Below are 17,242 nucleotides of genomic sequence, written 5' to 3' on the forward strand. Positions count from 1 at the left end.
ACCCCCCCGGCGGGCTGGGAGGGCCGGCGATCGCCCTCCTCCTCCTCCTCCTCCTCGTCCTCCTCCTCCCGGCCAAGCGGCGGCGGCCGGGGCTGCATCGCTGCCGGGGCCGCGGAGCCGGGCGGGCGGCGCGGGAGCCGCGGGCGCTGCTGAGTCACCCGCTCCCCGGGGAAGCTGGGCGCTCCGGGAGGGCTCCGCAGGACGGGGGCTGGGGGGATGCTTTGTTGTTGTTGTTTTTTTTTTCCTCAGGTCTCTTGAGTCCAAAGATGCTTCCCGCCGGGCACGGGAAGCATCACGGCTCGTCGGTGGGCAATGCGAGTAAGTGTTAATAATGAGCTAGCAAGCTCAGCTGAGCCCCAAACGGCATCCAGGGATGCGGCAAAACATCAGGCACAGAGCGGCGGTGGCATCCAAGGACACGGGTTTTCTTAAAAGATGGGGTGAATCGAGGCAGGGAGAAACGCGGCTCGACCCCGCGGAGGGAAGAAGGTGGGAGCAGCACCAGCCACGCAGGACGTGTGTCACCCCCATCCTGAACCCACCTAGGCACCCCAGTGGCACTTATTCACTGGTAGCAGCTGTAACTGGGGTCTTTGGGATCGTGTACGGCCAGCTGAGAAGGGGACAGAGGCCCAGCTCACCCCCCAGAACGGCCACACCCTCGCCCACCACAGCTCTGACCTGGTGCCTTTCCTCCTTAATACCCTTTTCCCATTTTAATGCCATCCTGGAACGAAGCATGGCTGGAAAACCTTATTGGCCATCTTATCAAGGCCTGGAATTTACTTAATAAGGGCACTCCGACTGATTGCAAATAAATCTTAATTAAATAACGCAAAAGCCCTCACTAAACCTAATATCCCATGAAGGTCATTCCCTTAACCCCAAGCAAAAACACCAGCCCAGAGGTATGGGGTGTGACACCAGCCCAGCATTTTCTTCTCCAAGACCTTTCCCTAATCTGCTTAACAAAATCTCATTTATTCGGCCAACCTGAGAGTCTCCTTCGTACCCATCCCCTGGCTCCCTCAGCACTTTGGCACCTGGAGAAAGGGATCAAATCTCCCTGCTCCGTGTTAGCAACGTCACCAAGCAATACCCAAGCTGACTCATTAAGTCCTATTTTCCATCCACCTCAGGGTGGGCAGAGGGATGGAGTGAGAAGCCCCAGCACATGGGAAGGGGAAAATTAGTATCAGGAGAGACAAGAAACCAGTGAAGCTAGCAGGATGGGTGGGGAGGGAAATATCAGGGAAGGAAAGAAATAAGTGAAGCTGGCAGAAAAAAGGGACAAACCCAGTGCTACCAGGGACAGTGGGCACTGAAGGAGATGCAGAGCATCACTTGCAGACTCCTGCCTCCCCAAAAGCTGTTTCCAAGGTAAAGTCCAGAGCCATAAGCAAGAGTGGCTGTGAGCTTTCCCCAGGGAAAGCATCACTCAGGTGCTCCTGAGTTTCTGCCAGCAGTTTAAAAGGCAAGAAAACCAACATTAAGAAACCAGTCTCTGCACCGGACAGCCTCCATTTGACTCTGTGCTCCCAGAGCCAGAGCAGATCCTGATGCAAACCAGCAGGAATCCACGGGCTGGCAGAGCTGGAAAGGGAGCCAGTAAATCTCTCTCTAATCGTGTTTAACAGAGCCAAACACACTGGGCACCGATTAAAACCGTGGCCTGATGCCCTCCCCACAGGAGAAGGATCATGGAGCAAGCAGTTCTAATCAGCCCGGTGCAAAAAAGAGCAGTTGGAATGAGGTGGTTTTCAAGGTCCCTTCCAACCCAAAACATCCTGTGATGCTGTGATTTGATGAAAAGAGCACCACAAGACAGGGGACACTGGGGGGTTGTATTAAACCTCTGTAACATTCAGTGGGGCAGACAGAGCTGGGGAGAGAGCAAAATACAGCTCAGACCCTCAGTTCTGTAATTTGGAGCAATGTCTTGAAGTTAATTAATAGCTCCTGACCCTCCTGAATGGTTCCTGCATGGCTGTGGCTTGTTCCCTTCCCCGCTCCTCAAAGTGTCCTTCAGTAAGAGTCAGAATCTGCAAAGAGGGTGTTAGAAAAGCTCATCCATGAGCAAAGAGGCTTTGGAGGATGTTGCAGAATAAGCAAATCTCGAAGGGCAGCACAAGCTAGTGCTGGTCACAGGGTGCTGTGTGTCTTGGTGCTGGCACTAAGGGACAGCAAAATATTTCATAGAATCACAGAATCCCAGACTGGTTTGGGTGGGAAGAGACCCTAAGGACCATCTAGTCCCAAACCCCTTTGCCACGAGCAGGGACACCTCCCACTGGACCTGGTTACTCCAACCCCATCCAACCTGGCACTGGACACTTCCAGAGATGGGGCAGCCACAGCTTTTTTGGGCAACCTGGGCCAGTGTCTCACCACCCTCACAGCAAAGAATTCCTTCTTAATGTCTCATCTCAATCTCCCCTCCTGACACTTGAAACGGCTCCCCCTCGTCCCATCAATCCCTGCCCTTGTCTGAAGTCCCTCTCTCCCCAGCTTTCCTGTAGCCCCTTCAGGTCCTGGAAGGTGCTCTAAGGTCTCCCCAGAGCCTTCTCTTCTCCAGGCTCAACAACCCCAACTCTCTCAGCCTGTCTCCAGAGCAGAGCTGCTCCAGCCCTCGCATCATCTCTGTGGCCTCCTCTGCACTTGCTCCAACAGCTCCATGTCCTTCTTGTGTTGGAGACCCCAGAGCTGGACCCAGCACTGCAGGGGGTGTCACCAGAGCAGAGCAGAGGGGGACAGTCCCCAAGCTCCTCTCCTCAGGGCTGCTCTCCATCCATTCTCCATCCTCGGTTGAGGCACCGACAGCAAAGGAAGAGCTGGGGACTGGCAGCCAGGGCTGCCACTGCCAGGACATGTTTCTCCTGTGTGTGAGCAGGATGGACAGGAGATGCCAGAGAGGGAAATGCTCTCCCAGACATCACGGGCAGCTCAGAGCCATCAGCACAAAGCCTTTTAGCTCAGCAATTAAATTCACAGCTTCCCTCTGGCACTTCTCCACACAATACTCTCACTTTGCTTCCACTGAGGCTCGCTGGGGCAGACACCGTGGCCGGGGGGGACAAAGTGACTCTCCACAGCATGTCTCTGTGTCTGGGGTCCCCCCACCCTGTGCAGAGACCCTCTGAACGGGAGCTGCTCTAGTGATGTGGTGCCAGAACATCTGACTCCCACCTGGATTAGCCCAAACACGTTCCCCTCCCATCTCTCCCACTTCCAAATGCTGATGGCTGGAGGCACACAGGCATCACACCCAGCTTTAACAACTCCATGGGGAGCGGTGGGACATAAATCAGCCGGGCTGGCAGCTTACACCAGTGATGGATTCAGCTCTCAATTATCACAGAATCGTTCTGCTTGGAAAAGATCTTTCAGATCATCGAGTCCAACCATTAACCCCACTCTGCCCAGTCCAGTGCTAAATCACGACGTTATTTATCTCTTTAAACCATTATTCACACATCAGCGCCCAGCCGAGCTCCCACACTGCAGGGTGCAAAGCCTCCATAGCAGCCACGTTAATTAGTATTTCACAGCAGTGATTAGACTGGGGCATTAAGACCCTACCAGCCCTTTTTTAGCATGCAGGGGAACCACCCATTAAGGACAGAGCTGCATGCGGGGAGGTTTTGTATGAGGTACCTGGCAGCTCCCATGCGAAGGGAGGGGAGGAGGAGAAAGGGAGTTAAGCTCCTTAATGGGTGCCTGGTTTCATTATACAACACATGGAGGGGTGGGGAGGGGGGAAGCTGGGGGGAGGAAAAAGCTTCAATAGCAGGAAATGCACTGAAAAGCAGCTCCTCAGTATGAGAGGTTCACCGGGCATCACATGGATGTGGGCTGTCTGGGTTGGACCATGGAGGTGGGGAAGCTCTGATGGAGCCTGAGGGTGCAGTTCACACCAACCAACCACCCAAAACTGCTTAAATAAGAGGTAAGGGTCATTTTGCCAGCCCAGGGCCTTGTCTCACGCAGCATACAGCTGGATCACAGAATCAAATAATTGTTTTGGTGGAAAAGACCTTTAAGATCATTGATCCCAACCATTAAACCAACTCCACCAAGTACCACTAAACCATGTCCCTCAGCACCACACCTACGCAGCTTTTAAACAGCTCCAGGGATGATTGTTCAGTCTGGAGAAAAGAAGGCTCAGGGGAGACCTCATAGCAGCATTCCAGGACCTGAGGAGAGCCTACAAGAAAGCTGGAGAAGGACTTTTTACAAGGGGATGTAGAAAGGACAAGGGGTAATGGCTTAAACCTGGAAGAGGCGTGATTTATGTTAGACACTAGGAGGAAATTCGTTCCTGTGAAGGTAAGACACTGGTCCAGGTTGCCCAGAGCAGGTGTGGTTGCCCCATCCCTGAAAGCATTCAAGGCCAGGTTGGATGTGGCTTGGAACAATCTGCTTCCAACCATGGCAAGTGGTTGGAGCTACATGGAGGTCCCCTCCAACCCAAACTAGTCTGTGATTCTGTGATTTTATAGTGATTCAACCACTGACAGAATGGCCAAGGACACAGGAAGGCTTGCAAGTTTGAAGGGTTTTTAGAGAGGAAAAAAAAACAACAACACAAAAACATGCAAACTCTGCTCCCTGTTTTGCATGTTCAATAAAAGAAACCTGAAAAGGACCTTTGTGAGATGATGACCACACACGTTGCTGTGGTTTCCTGTTTCCCCAAGACACGCTACGTTGAAGCTCACTGTCAATTTTAGCTTTTGGCAGAAAACCTTGACCTAACACACTCATTTGCAAAGAGATAGAAATGTCATGGAATTAGCCATGACCACGCTTCTTCTCCAGTTTTTCTGGGCTGTTCACAGTCCCTGTAGAGTGGGAACAACTCCAGTCCCCATGGCAGAGGGACCTGCAATGGGGCTACAGGCTCAGTCCAGAGCACAGCACCTCTAGAAGTGCATTTTCTTGTGCAATTACTGATTGCACAAGCAATTAGCAGAGCCCTTAAGTGGTTGGGGCTTGATGAGGTTTGGAGGTGAGCAATGCCAGCTCCTGGCTTGGCACAGTCCTCTCCAGGCAGAGCAGTCCTCACCTTCATCACAGGGGTCAAATCCTGCCCAGAAAGGGCAATGTTGTCTGGAAATGCACCAGGACAAAAGCCCTGGATGTGGTCACAGACACTGAGGTTCAACACAAACCCCTAGGAAAGCCATGGCTGGGTGGCTTGGGAAAGCCCCTGGTGCTGCCAGCACCACAAACAGCCCCTTTTCCTCTACGAGCACCGTATTAATTTGCAGATAATTTAGTTAAAAAGCAGAGAAGAAAGAAAGAAAAAAAGCACCACCAAAAAATAAAAGCTTAATTGCATTTCACATTCCCCTGCTGAGCCATCCAGTCCCACTGAGAACTATTCATTTAGTGCAAAAACCCACTGGCTGGTGCGGCTGCCAGTGGTGGCTCAGTGGCAGCCCCCGGGTGGCTCACAGGGACACTGTGGCACCCACCACTGACAACGCCTCTTCCTCGGATAGCCAAAAAACCCCCTCATTTCCCCTTTTCCAGCTACTGCTGAAAAAAAATGGGGAACCTTCTCTATTTTCAGCTTTGCTGGCATGGGAGGAGACAGCTCGTGCTGGCGAGTAGAGAGCAAAGGGAGGGGATGAACCGTGGTGAACCAGACAGTTGGGATAGGGTTGCCTAGACTGCCTTCCCAAAAATGCAGGGGGGGACTCACAGGCAGGCCTCCACTGGGAACCCCCCCATGGAAACGGGAAACCCATCCTGTCTCTGCAGCTCTCCTGCCAGCCGTGTCCCTGTTCCTGCAGTGATTCCAACCCAGCGAGCTCATCCTGCCTCTCGCATGTATTTCTGAATTAAAACCCAGCTCCTGGAGACTGCAGCGAGGCAGGAAGGTGGCCAGTGGCTTGGGACACCAAGCCCTGGGCTTCTCCATGGCATGGCCCCCAAGTGTGGGGCAACTGCAGTCTCCTGCCAGTCAAATCCTGATGACAGCATCCCAGCTCCTGCAGTGCAAAACTCACTGTGGAGCAGCTCATCATGGAATCACACAGACTGGTTAGGGTGGGAAGGGACCTTAAAGATCATCTAGTCCCAGCCAGCTGCCATGGGCAGGGACACCTCCCACTAGACCAGCTTGCTCCAAGCCCCATCCAACCTGGCCTTCAACACTGCCAGGGATGGGGCAGCCACAGCTGCTCTGGGCAACCTGGGCCAGTGTCTCACCACCCTCACAGCAAAGAATTTCTTCCTCAGATCTCATCTCAATCTCCCCTCTTGCAGCTTGAAAACGGTCCCCCTCATGCTATCACCCCATGCCCTTGTGAAAAGTCGCTCCCCTCTCCAGCTTTCCTGTAGCCCCTTCAGGTCCTGGAAGGTGCTCTAAGGTCTCCCTGGAGCCTTCTCTTCTCCAGGCTGAACAACCCCAACTCTCCCATCCTGTCTCCAGAGCAGAGCTGCTCCAGCCCTCGCATCATCTCCGTGTCCTCTGCTGGACTCGCTCCAACAGCTCCATGTCCTTCTTGTGTTGGGGAACCCAGAGCTGGACCCAGCACTGCAGGGGGTCTCACCAGAGGGGAGCAGAGGGAGACCATCCCCTCTCTGGCCCTGCTGGTCACACTGCTGGGGATGCAGCCCAGGACACAGCTGGTTTCTGGGCTGCCAGCACAATTGGGCTACTTGCAAGCCCCAAGTTGGGCTCCCAACAGAGAGAGGGACACCAGCCTGAAGGTTCAACTCATAAAGCTGCAGTTTGCACAATACCAGCACTCCAGGATGGCACACCCAGGCTCAGAGTTTGGCTCTCCTGTTTTCACAAGTGATGCAAACTGAACCCGGGCTGAAAAGCATCACAGATGCCTGTTTAGTGTCCATGGTCCCACACCATGAGCCCTGGGTGCCAGGGCTGCATGGTTAGAGGGGATTCAACCATGGTCCATGCCCCCCATGCTGCTCCTCGGATCCCCTCCAGGGAGGCAGCATGCATTCCCCTGTAACAGAGCAAGAGTCCTGCACTGCTTCGTCCTGTCCACAGGGAAAAAAACCATCTCCATTCACCCATCAAACCCTTCCCCCGGGTCAAGAGACAGTTAAAAGAGAGATTAAAAAGATACCAATAATCCTGTGCATTCCTAATGCACCTTTCATCCAAAGTATCCCACAGAGCTTTTCCAGCTCCTGGCTGCTTTCCAGGGCCACAAGCCGCTGCAATCCTCAGCCCCGAGCGCTACCAGAGAAGGGACCAGCCTGGCTTTTGTCCTCAAAGTCACATTCAGGTCCCCAAGGATACTCTGCCCTTCCCTACCCCAAAGAAACATGGGTTGTTTCAGAGCAGGGGGTTCCCCAAAATGCTAGCAGGGTGGGTAAGAGGAGCTGTGGTGCTGTGTGACATTGCTCTTCACGGTCAGGACAGGCTGGCCACTGTGCCAGGATCCCGGGGGGACAACCAGAATGTGTCACATCCCTGAGGTCAGCTGACATTCAGCTGACACTGGGGATCTTGGGGATGAACGGACTCAGCTCTCCCCCATGTCTGCAGAGGAGTTGGGGTCTCCTGCAGCTCCCCATCAAGAAGGACTATTACACGCTCCAGGCTGCTGCAAATTGCTGGGATGACGACAACATCTCCCTGCAAATTCCTGCTTGCCAGCAGCACAAATTGCCAAAAAACCACAACAGACACCAAAAAAAAACACCCCAAAAAACCAGCCTCAGCCCCATTGTGGATACAAAAGCCCACAGCAAGCATGGAAAGGGCACTGGAGAGAGCACCTGGACATCAGGACTGGCTGTCCTACAATGAGAGCATCACTGCTATCCCATGGATTGGGCTAAGGGACCCTGGTGTGGGGGGGACCCAGGGGGTCCATGTCCCCGAGACACCCAGCAGCCGTCACCACAGGCTGCCACCTCCAAGGAGGGGAGGGAAGCACTCCCCTCATTTTGCGTGTGGAAAAATACCAGCTGGGAGACCTGGATGACTCAACGGAGGCCACTGAGGAGTCAGCACTGCGAGGAGGAGAGGAACAAGGAACGGAATCTGTGTGTCCCACCTCAGCTTGCCTCCTCCTGGCCTCCCTGGGTAGGAACCTGCTACCCGAGCCCGCTCGCCCCACTCTGTTCTCTGCAGGAGGCAAGTGCTGCATTCCAATGCTTCCCAGGACTCACCCCCCCCATATGCACTCCACTGAGCCCCAAAACAAGCACCCGTAAACTTTGGGGGGGGGTTCAACCATCTCCCTCCTGCTGCATTTCACTGCATCCAGGGCCTCTCCTTGGTATGCACCCCACTGACCCCAAAACAAGCACTCCATCCATCACCCAGAGGGGGGGGCTGGCACCCTGCCCACCCACCTCCCTCTTGCTGCATCCCAACGCATCTCAGGACCTGCTCCCCATCTGCACCCCACTCAGCCCGAAAACAAGCACCCCATCACCTTCAGGGGAGGGGGGTTGCCCACCCATCTCCATCCCACCATGCACTCACTCACCCCCGGCACGGCAGCACCTCGCAGAGAAGGGGGGAAGGTTCGACCAACAGCTCCCAAACCAACCCCACTGACTTCCGAGGTGGGCTGGGACCCCCAGGAAAGGCAGCGGGCAGGGGCTCCCTCCTCTGTGGCGCTGGCACTGGGGAAGGACGCTGGGACGGGTGGCAGTGAGGATTTAAGAGCCACCCGGCCACCCCCCAGTCCTTCCCAAAAGCTGCCAGCAGCTTAGCACGGCCTGCTGGCCCCGCGGGGGGGCGGGGGGGCCACCAGCTGCTGTGCCAGATGCTCCCCATTACTCACATAACATCACCCTGGCCAGGGACATGGGCCCCCATGTGCCCCTCCTGCATGGAGAGGTGACAATGGTGACAGCAGGGGAGGGGGGAGAGGGGCAACGATACCCCAGACACCTTGAGGTGTGGGATTGAGGTCTTGCCCTTATGTCACAGCCCCCCCCCCCCCCAGTATTGGTGGGGGGTGATATATTGGGCCAAGGTGCTCCCCAGATCTCAGATTGGGGTGGGGATGTGACACTTCCCCCCCTACCAAGTAACCAAGTGGAACTGAAGAGCCTTATAAAACACCCAAGACTTCCCTACCCCAAGGACTGGGTGAACCCCCAAATATATAGGAGTCACTGGTCCTGTAGAGGAATGGGTAACCCCAGGAACCCGGCTGGGGGGGCAGTTAACAACCCATGGCCCCCCAGGAAGGTGACAATGCCCCAGTGACAGAGGGGGCATTTCCAGCCCTTTGTGGGACCACAGTGTGGGCCCCAGTCCCAAAGAGGGGACAACCCTCCAGAAACTGGAGAGATGCACAGCTCTATACGGGACCAAGGAGCCCCCCCCAAAAAAAACCAAAGAGGGGTCACCCCGGTAACCCGGGGGGATGCACAGCTCCATACAGGACCAAAGACCCCCCTATATGTAAAGAGGGGGTGACACCCCCAGTAACTTAGGGGGTGCTCAGCCCCGTAAACAACCACGGTACCCCCCCAAACGCAAAGAGGGGTCACCCCCAGGAACTTAGGGGGTGTGCAGTCCTTCTAAAGAGCAAGGTCTCCCCCTTGAGGTTGTGTGTCCCCCCCAAAGAGGGGTCACCTCTCATGAAATGGGGGGTGCACAGCTCGATACAGGATGGAGGTTCCCCCTGCCCCAAAGGGGGATCACTCCCGCACTGGGGGGTGCACAGCCACGTAGGAGGAAGGCTTTGCCCCCACCCCAGAGAGGAGTCCCCCTCCATCACTGGGGGTTGCACAGCCCTATAGAGGACGCAGGTCCCCCCGACCCTGGAAGGGGGCAGCCCGGGCCCAGGGGATGCCCAGCCCTGCCCTGGGGCGCGGAGAAGCCCGAGTCCCCGGGAAGCGGAGGGACATGGGGGAGCAGGGAGGGGGGGGGCCCCGATACCGGGCACTCACCGTACATGGCCGCTGCCGGTGGCCCGGTCCGGCCCGGCCCGGCCCGGCGCGGCTGCAGACGACGATGCCCGGCCCGGCTCTGCCCCACCGCGCGGCGCCGGCCGGGGGCGGCACCGGGGGGCGGCACCGGGGGGCGGCACCGGGGGGCGGCACCGGGGGGCGGCACCGGGGGGCGGCACCGGGGGGCGGCACCGGGGGGCGGCACCGGGGGGCGGCACCGGGGGGCGGCACCGGGGGGCGGCACCGGGGGGCGGCTCGTCCCGCTGCCCGGTCGGAACCCTGCGGGGACCCCTGCGGCAGGGGGACCCGCGGTCCGCAGCCTTTACATCCTCACGGGGACCCCCGCCCCGCTTTCCGCCCCGCAGCACCCCACGGCATCCACCCCCCCAGCCTGCACTCACCCCACAGCACCCCCCCCCCCGCCCCACGTTGCACCCACCCCGCCCACCCCACAGAACCCACGCTGCGCACCCCACAGCACCCCCCTAAGCTACACCCACCCCACAGCACCCTCCCCGCTGTGCCCTCCCCATTGTGCCCACCCCACAGGACCCCCCTCCCACGTTGCCCTCACCCCATAGCACCTACAGCACCTCTCTCATGCTACACCCACCCCACAGCACCCCCCCACTCGGCACCCCCCGCCTTCCTGCGCACCCCACAGCACCCACCCCACGCTGCCACTGGCAGGGGGCACAGCTCTGCCCTCCACGTCTGGGGTCTGCAGGGAGCAGGGTTGAACAGGAGCCAGCAGGGTGCCCAGGTGGCCCGGAATGCCAATGGCATCCTGGCTTGTACCAGGAATAGTGTGGGCAGCAGGAGTAGGGATGTGATTCTCCCGCTGTGCTCAGCACTGGTGAGGCTGCACCTCGAGTCCTGTGTCCAGTTCTGGGGCCCTCACTTCCAGAAGGATCTTGAGGTGCTGGAGCGGGTCCAGAGGAGAGCAGCGAGGCTGGTGAAAGGAACAGAGGGAAAATCTTATAGGGATAGGCTGAGGGATCTGGGGCTGTTTAGCCTGGAGGGGACTCAGGGGGGACCTTATCACTCTCTTCAACTACCTGAAGGGAGGCTGTGGTCAGGTGGGGGTCAGGCTCTTTTTCCAGGCAACTAGCAACGTGACAAGAGGGCAGAGCCTCAAGCTGCTCCAGGGGAGGTTTAGGTTGGATATCAGGAAGCACCTCCTCACGGAAAGGGTGATCAGACATTGGAATGGACATTCCAGGGAAGTGGTGGAGGCACCATCCCCGGATGGGTTCAAGGAAAGGCTGGAGGTGGCACTTAGTGCCATGGCCTGGCCGATGTGGTGGTTGGTGTTGGTCACAGGCTGCACTTGATGATCTTAAGGGTCTTTTCCAGCCTTGGTGATTCTGTGATCTGTTCAGTTCCCCCCCGATCTCCCAGTGATCCCCCCTACATCCTCCCTCTGCAGCTCCAGCAGCCCCCAGCCCGGTTTGAAGACCCCAAACCCCACAGAGAAGTTTCCTTTGAGTGCCCCCCTCCCACTATTCCTGGGAATAACCACTCCAGAGTGTTCCTCTGAGGGGAAGGAAAACTGCTTGTGCTCCCCCCGTAATACTGCCAGCCCCATGGGGCACTGGCCCTGGCATCTGTGACCACCATGGCCCTTCCCTGCACCAGCCTGGCCAGGCAGGAGCTGCACCAGGCTCCCAAAATATGGAGCTGCCCTGCTGCCAGCAGTGAGGACTTCAGAGAGATGGAAGAGACAGGTCCGGGTGGGCTTGTGTGCTACTGGAAAGTTCTGGAGAGTGAAACAGGGCCAGGGAGGGGATTGTCCCCTCTGCTCCCCTCTGGTGAGACCCCCTGCAGTGCTGGGTCCAGTGCTGGGGTCCCCCAACACAAGGAAGACATGGAGCTGTTGGAGTGAGTCCAGAGGAGGCCATGGAGGTGATGCAAGGTCTGGAGCAGCTCTGCTCTGGAGACAGGCTGAGAGAGTTGGGGTTGTTCAGCCTGGAGAAGAGAAGGCTCTGGGGAGACCTTAGAGCAACTTCTAGTGCCTGAAGGGGCCACAGGAAAGCTGGAGAGGAATTTTGACAAGGATATGGAGTGATGGGACAAGGTGGAATGGTTTCAAGCTGCAAGAGGGGAGATTGAGATGAGATCTGAGGAAGAAATTCTTTGCTGTGAGGGTGGTGAGACCCTGGCCCAGGCTGCCCAGAGCAGCTGTGGCTGCCTCATCTCTGGAAGTGTTCAAGGCCAGGTTGGATGGGGCTTGGAGCAACCTGGTCTAGTGGGAGGTGTCCCTGCCCACATGCCCATGGCAAAGGGGTTCAAACTTGATGATCTTTAAGGACCCTTCCCACTCCAACCAGTCTAGGATTTTGTGATTCATCTGGCTGTGCAGTTGCTGTTCTCACCTCCCAAAACCCATAATTCCCCCCCACATAACAAATGGGAACGCAGGGCCCCAACTTGCCCAACACCACAGGGAGGGAGGACAGAGCAGGAGCCATGAGCCAGCCTGTGGAGGCGATGCCATCCCCACCTGGGGTTGAGCTGGAGAAGGGTGGCCGGAAAGCCTGCTGGTCCCCAGGCAGGACCAGCACAGGAGGAGGTGTTGGTGCACAGGGCTGCAGAAGGGCATGGAGAAGGTTATAGAGTGGTATGGCATGGCATGGAATCATGGAATGGTTTATAGAGGAATTTGCACTGGAGCCCCTGGAGCCCTGGGGTCACATGCAACTCCCACAGCCACCCCACAGCCACGGCGTGTCCCACGCACGGCAAGACTGACCTGTGCCAGACCCTGTCATAAGCACAAGTCACCCAGTGAAGCCAAGATGCTGCCCTGGGGACAACTGGGGACCAGGCCAAGGCTGGAGGTGACCTTGGCTGAGAAGGACCAGCGAGGCGGTGGCACGATGCTGCCACACATCTCCCCCTCCCTGTGCTTTTCTGGTGCTTTTCTTCTCACACAGCAAAGCCCCCGGGTTGGATCATCTAATTAGGCAATAACTGGTGTCTCACGATCCTCCTAGCAGGGAAATTACGTTTTAATTAAAACATTTCGGGAGTTAATCTGTGTTTCAAATCCCCTGGTGGGGGAGCAGCGGAGTGAAAGCCATGTTCCCAGGTGACAGGAAGGCTTTCACAGGGGACGTGGCAGTGTTCACAGGCCAAGGGACGGGGCTCCTGAGCGTCCCTGGTCAGCCCTAGCCCCAAAAACACTTGTGAAGTCCTTTATCATTGTGAATTAAAAGCCTCAGAGTAAAACTTAATGAGAGAAGAGCCTGAAGCAGACACGGAAACACAACCCCAGCCCAGGAACTCTTCTCCCTTTGGGATTTGCAAGGCCGTGGGCTTGATGCCAAGGGACATGGTGGCCATTGGGATAGTGCTGTGGAGTGGCCAAGGAAATGAGTCCCCCACAGCGACTTTGGGGACCTGGGGACATCCCCACCACCATTGACAAGCCCTGAGACGTGCCCCCCACCCCCCCCCCCTCCCAGGCCACACCCAAACATGTAGGGTTGGTTTGAACCCCAAAAGTTGTCACTGCTGGAAAAGCCTGGCAGAATCTCTGCCCTCAAAGAGCAAGGATGGACACAAGCATCCCTGCCCAGGGCAAAGCTGGATCCATGGAGGTTGGGGCAAGGGTCCAGGCCATGTCCAGGCCATGGCTCCTGCTGATTCATGGTGCACGACAAGAGCAGAGTTAAACCTTGCTGCCCCTCAGCCCCCACCTGCCATCGCCACAACAGCAACCCCGACACGCTCCAGCCTTGCTGAGAGGGATCCAAGATCTCAGTCCCCCACACCTCTCCAGCAGGCAAAGAGGGACACCAAACCACTTGGGACCTTGGATGCTTTTGGGACAAGAGCCTGTGTCCTCGCCAAGGGCTTGGAAATGCCACGCAGAGCTCAGCATTGTGAACAAGATGGCCATGAGGGGCACCAAGTTGGATGGCTGTGCCCTTGGATCCCTCTCTCAGATGTCTCAGAAGAAGCTGGCACTGGGGGCAGACAGCTGGAACTGCGACAGTCGTGGCAGGAAGATGGTGAGATATTGGTAGCCCCAGACACCTCCTTTGTCAGGCACGTCCATGCCTGGTCCGTCTGCTCCCTCCTTCCTCACATCCCCCTGCTCTCTTGCAGGTGTTTCCATGGCCACAGAGTTGCTGCAGCAGCTGCAGAGGGGTCTCCAGCACCAAGCCATGCATCCCTTTCCTGGCCAGGCCTCCAGGGCAGACCCCACAATCCAGCCCCCCGTGGTGGCTTTTCTCGCACACCCACATCCCTTCTGGTACCAACACCCACCAGGTCACTTGCAGGGTGCCTGGGGACTGGCTCTTCCCATGCCCTGATGACTCTCACATGCCACGTGTCACCTCTCACACCTCTCCATATTATTTCTTGCACAAGGATCTGTTCCTTGCACACGCGTGGCACAGGAACAACAAGGACCAGGAGATGGGGAAACTGAGTCATGCTCTTCCTCCCATGGCCAGACACCACTGGCTGTTTCCCCAAGTCCAGCAAAGCCACAGGGACATTCAGATGACATGTGCAAAGTTGTCACCACCATGGCTTTAAGTGGACACATCAATGGCTGTTCCAGAGCATTAAACAGGCAGAGCCAGTTCAGCCAAAAATCCGGTCTCTGCCAGCCAGAAATGTTGGTAACACGTTCACGAGCAACACGGGCTCAGCACAAACATGGATGGGAACATCTAAATTGTGGTGACCACACAGTGTTACCAAATGCTGCAAGGGTGACCCGAAGAAGGGTCAGTAGGGAAGAGAATCACAGAATTGTTTTGGTTGGAAAAGACCTTGAAGATCCTCAAGTCCAACTGTTACCCCAGCACTGCCAAGGCCACCACTAAACCACATCCCTCAGCACCACAGCTACACGGCTTTGAAATCCCTCCAGGGATGGGGACTCCACCACTGCCCTGGGCAGCCTGGGCCAGGGCCTGACAACCCTTTCAGAGAAAAAATTGTTCCCAATATCCAATCTAAACCTCCCCTGGCACAACTTGAGGCCATTTCCTCTTGTCCTATAGCTTGTTCCTTGGGAGAAGAGATCAACACACACCTGAACAAAAGGTTGATTGATGATCAGGAGATGTCAAAGCTTGTGTCCCTGAGCCAGGACTTGGGTTCATGTATGAAGGAAATCCCTTTAGAGCCTCTGAGACATCCCTTAATTCCCCTGGGGAGCCTCAATGCACCCAGTAAGCACCCAGAAACCACATTTGTGTGTAGCAGGAGCAGTTCTGTACCTTCATGCTCTTTGGTAGATCGTGATGCTACTTATAACCAGACTTTATCTACCTCAGTTTATCTGCGATCTGCAACTTTACTGCCCTAACCCGGTGTGATTTTAACTGTACTGCCCCAATCATTGCTTGTCAAGTGCTGTCAACTAAACTCTACCCCTGAATCTCTACTGGAAGAGCTTTTGCAAAAAGTGGTTGAAGCAGAAGAGAGAGAAGGCACAAAAACTAGTAAGAAGAAACAGGACAAGAGGAAACGGCCTCAAGTTGCACCAGGGGAGGCTTAGATTGGATATTTAGAGAAACTTCTTCACTGAAAGGGTTATCAAACACTGGAACAGCCTGCTCAGGGAGGTGGTTGAATCACCATCCTGGAAGTATTTGTGGTGCTGAGGAACATGGTTTAAGCACTGGACTAGGTAGAGTTAGGTTAATGGTTGGTAGACTTAGGCTACGGATGGACTCGATGATCTTACAAGGTCTTTTCCAACCAGAGTGATTCTGTGTGATTCTATGTGGGGGTAACCCCTTTTAGGGGAATCCCCCCCTTGCTATGGGAATAGTCAATGTCTTACTTCATCACCCAGTTGTTATCTTTATTTTGAGCAGTTTCTTACTTCTTCTAATGACCTCTTTGCATATTTGCACCCTTTCTCTCACCAAAAACGGGGTGACACTGCAAGGTTTGCATTGCCCCACAGGGGAGCTCCAGGCTCTGTGATGCCAAGGATAGAACCAGGACAGAAAGGGAGCAGAGGTGGGATGTGATGATGGGTTATCAAGCCCAAATGGTGCTTCCAAAACACAACAATTAAAAAGGTTGGTCCCATCAGGGAATGTGGGATTACCCAAGCCTGGCTGGGTGGTTTGAGCTGCTTGTCCAGAGGAGAAGCCCCATCCTGCTCCCTGCATGCCTGACAGCCATGGCCGTGTAAGTCTTTGCACGCAGATATTAAGTCCAGCCCCATATTAGTGCATTACTGGATTCACTGTCATTATGACCCAGATAATTGCACTACTGATCTGTACTTATTACTGTACCATTATTGGGAGATAAACTGTTTATCCTGAAGCTGCTGGTCTGGTGTTTGTTACCACATCCCCACCCTCTAAGTGGGCAGAGCTGCCATAAGCCCTTATGCTGCCCCAAACTCAGTGAAGCAGGCAGCATGGTGCTAAGCTCTCCCCCTTGGAAAGGCTTCATTCTTCTCAATCCCAAAAAACCCCCACAGAGGGCTTTATATCTAGGAGCAAAACAAAGAGGGGAAAAAAATATTACTTTTTTTTTCTTTCTTTCTTTTCTAAACACACTAAAAGACACCCAGGATGAAATGCCCAAAGGAAATCCCAGCCTCATCCCTCCCATGCTGCTGGGATAGGGGCAGGGCAGTAGGAATTATAACCCCATCCTTATGCTGCTCCTGAGCAGGTAGGATCCCTCCTGGCTCAGGAAGGAGGTGGCAACGAGCTGCCCAGAGATGCTCCCACCAGCAACTCAAGCAGAAAAAGCTGAATTCACCAAATCAGCAGCCAGATGGATTTGTAAGAAATAATAACACGTGGGTGACCAGAAATGCCTGTACATGGATGCATCGGACCAGCAGAGGAAGGGTTAAAGGAATGGGTTTACACTGTGCTCGGTTTCATCAAGCAGCCAGACAACAGGAAGATGAAGAGCAAACCCAAGATAAAAAAGAACAAAGCTAAAGATAAGGTGACACAAAGATGAAGAGCAGAGCTGGAGCCATAAAACAAATGGAGACAGATAACGGCAGGACTCTTCTTCAGCAATGATTTATGAGACCAGATTATGAGACAGAAGAACCCAAACAGCCCATAACAGACCCGTCAAAACAGCCAGGAGGAAGACAGAAGAGATGTTGAGGGCTCAGCCTCCAGCATCCCTAGTCCATAGTACACAGCAGGACATGGCAGGGTGGTCCCAGAATCCCTGAGCTCAGGGCATTTCAACCAAGGAAACCTCCTACCACATCCACATTTATCCTGAGGTCCCCAGAGAGCAGAGAGATGCTTAAACCCCGTGGGGATCGCCTTGCCAAGAGGTGGCTGTGACCCCCATGGGAAGGAGACCTCAACCCCCC

The 17,242-nt window shown here is 55.5% G+C and overlaps 1 protein-coding gene across 2 annotated transcripts in view; it reads right to left on the reverse strand.

Annotated features, from left to right (window-relative positions):
- EFR3B (EFR3 homolog B) overlaps positions 1–9,975 on the reverse strand; it is a 43,185-nt gene extending 33,210 nt beyond the window's left edge. Inside the window, exon 1 of one of the 2 annotated variants that reach the window (XM_051615143.1) lies at positions 9,904–9,975. In XM_051615143.1, coding sequence (XP_051471103.1) covers positions 9,904–9,910 — 7 coding nt within the window. In that variant the 5' untranslated portion in view covers positions 9,911–9,975. Of the gene's footprint in view, positions 1–8,483; positions 8,621–9,903 lie in introns of those variants that run through there. The other variant, XM_051615144.1, reaches the window with a different exon arrangement.
- Between the last annotated feature and the right edge of the window lie 7,267 nt (positions 9,976–17,242).

This window comes from Apus apus, chromosome 3, assembly GCF_020740795.1.
Source record: "Apus apus isolate bApuApu2 chromosome 3, bApuApu2.pri.cur, whole genome shotgun sequence".
Classification (NCBI taxonomy): Eukaryota; Metazoa; Chordata; class Aves; order Apodiformes; family Apodidae; genus Apus; species Apus apus.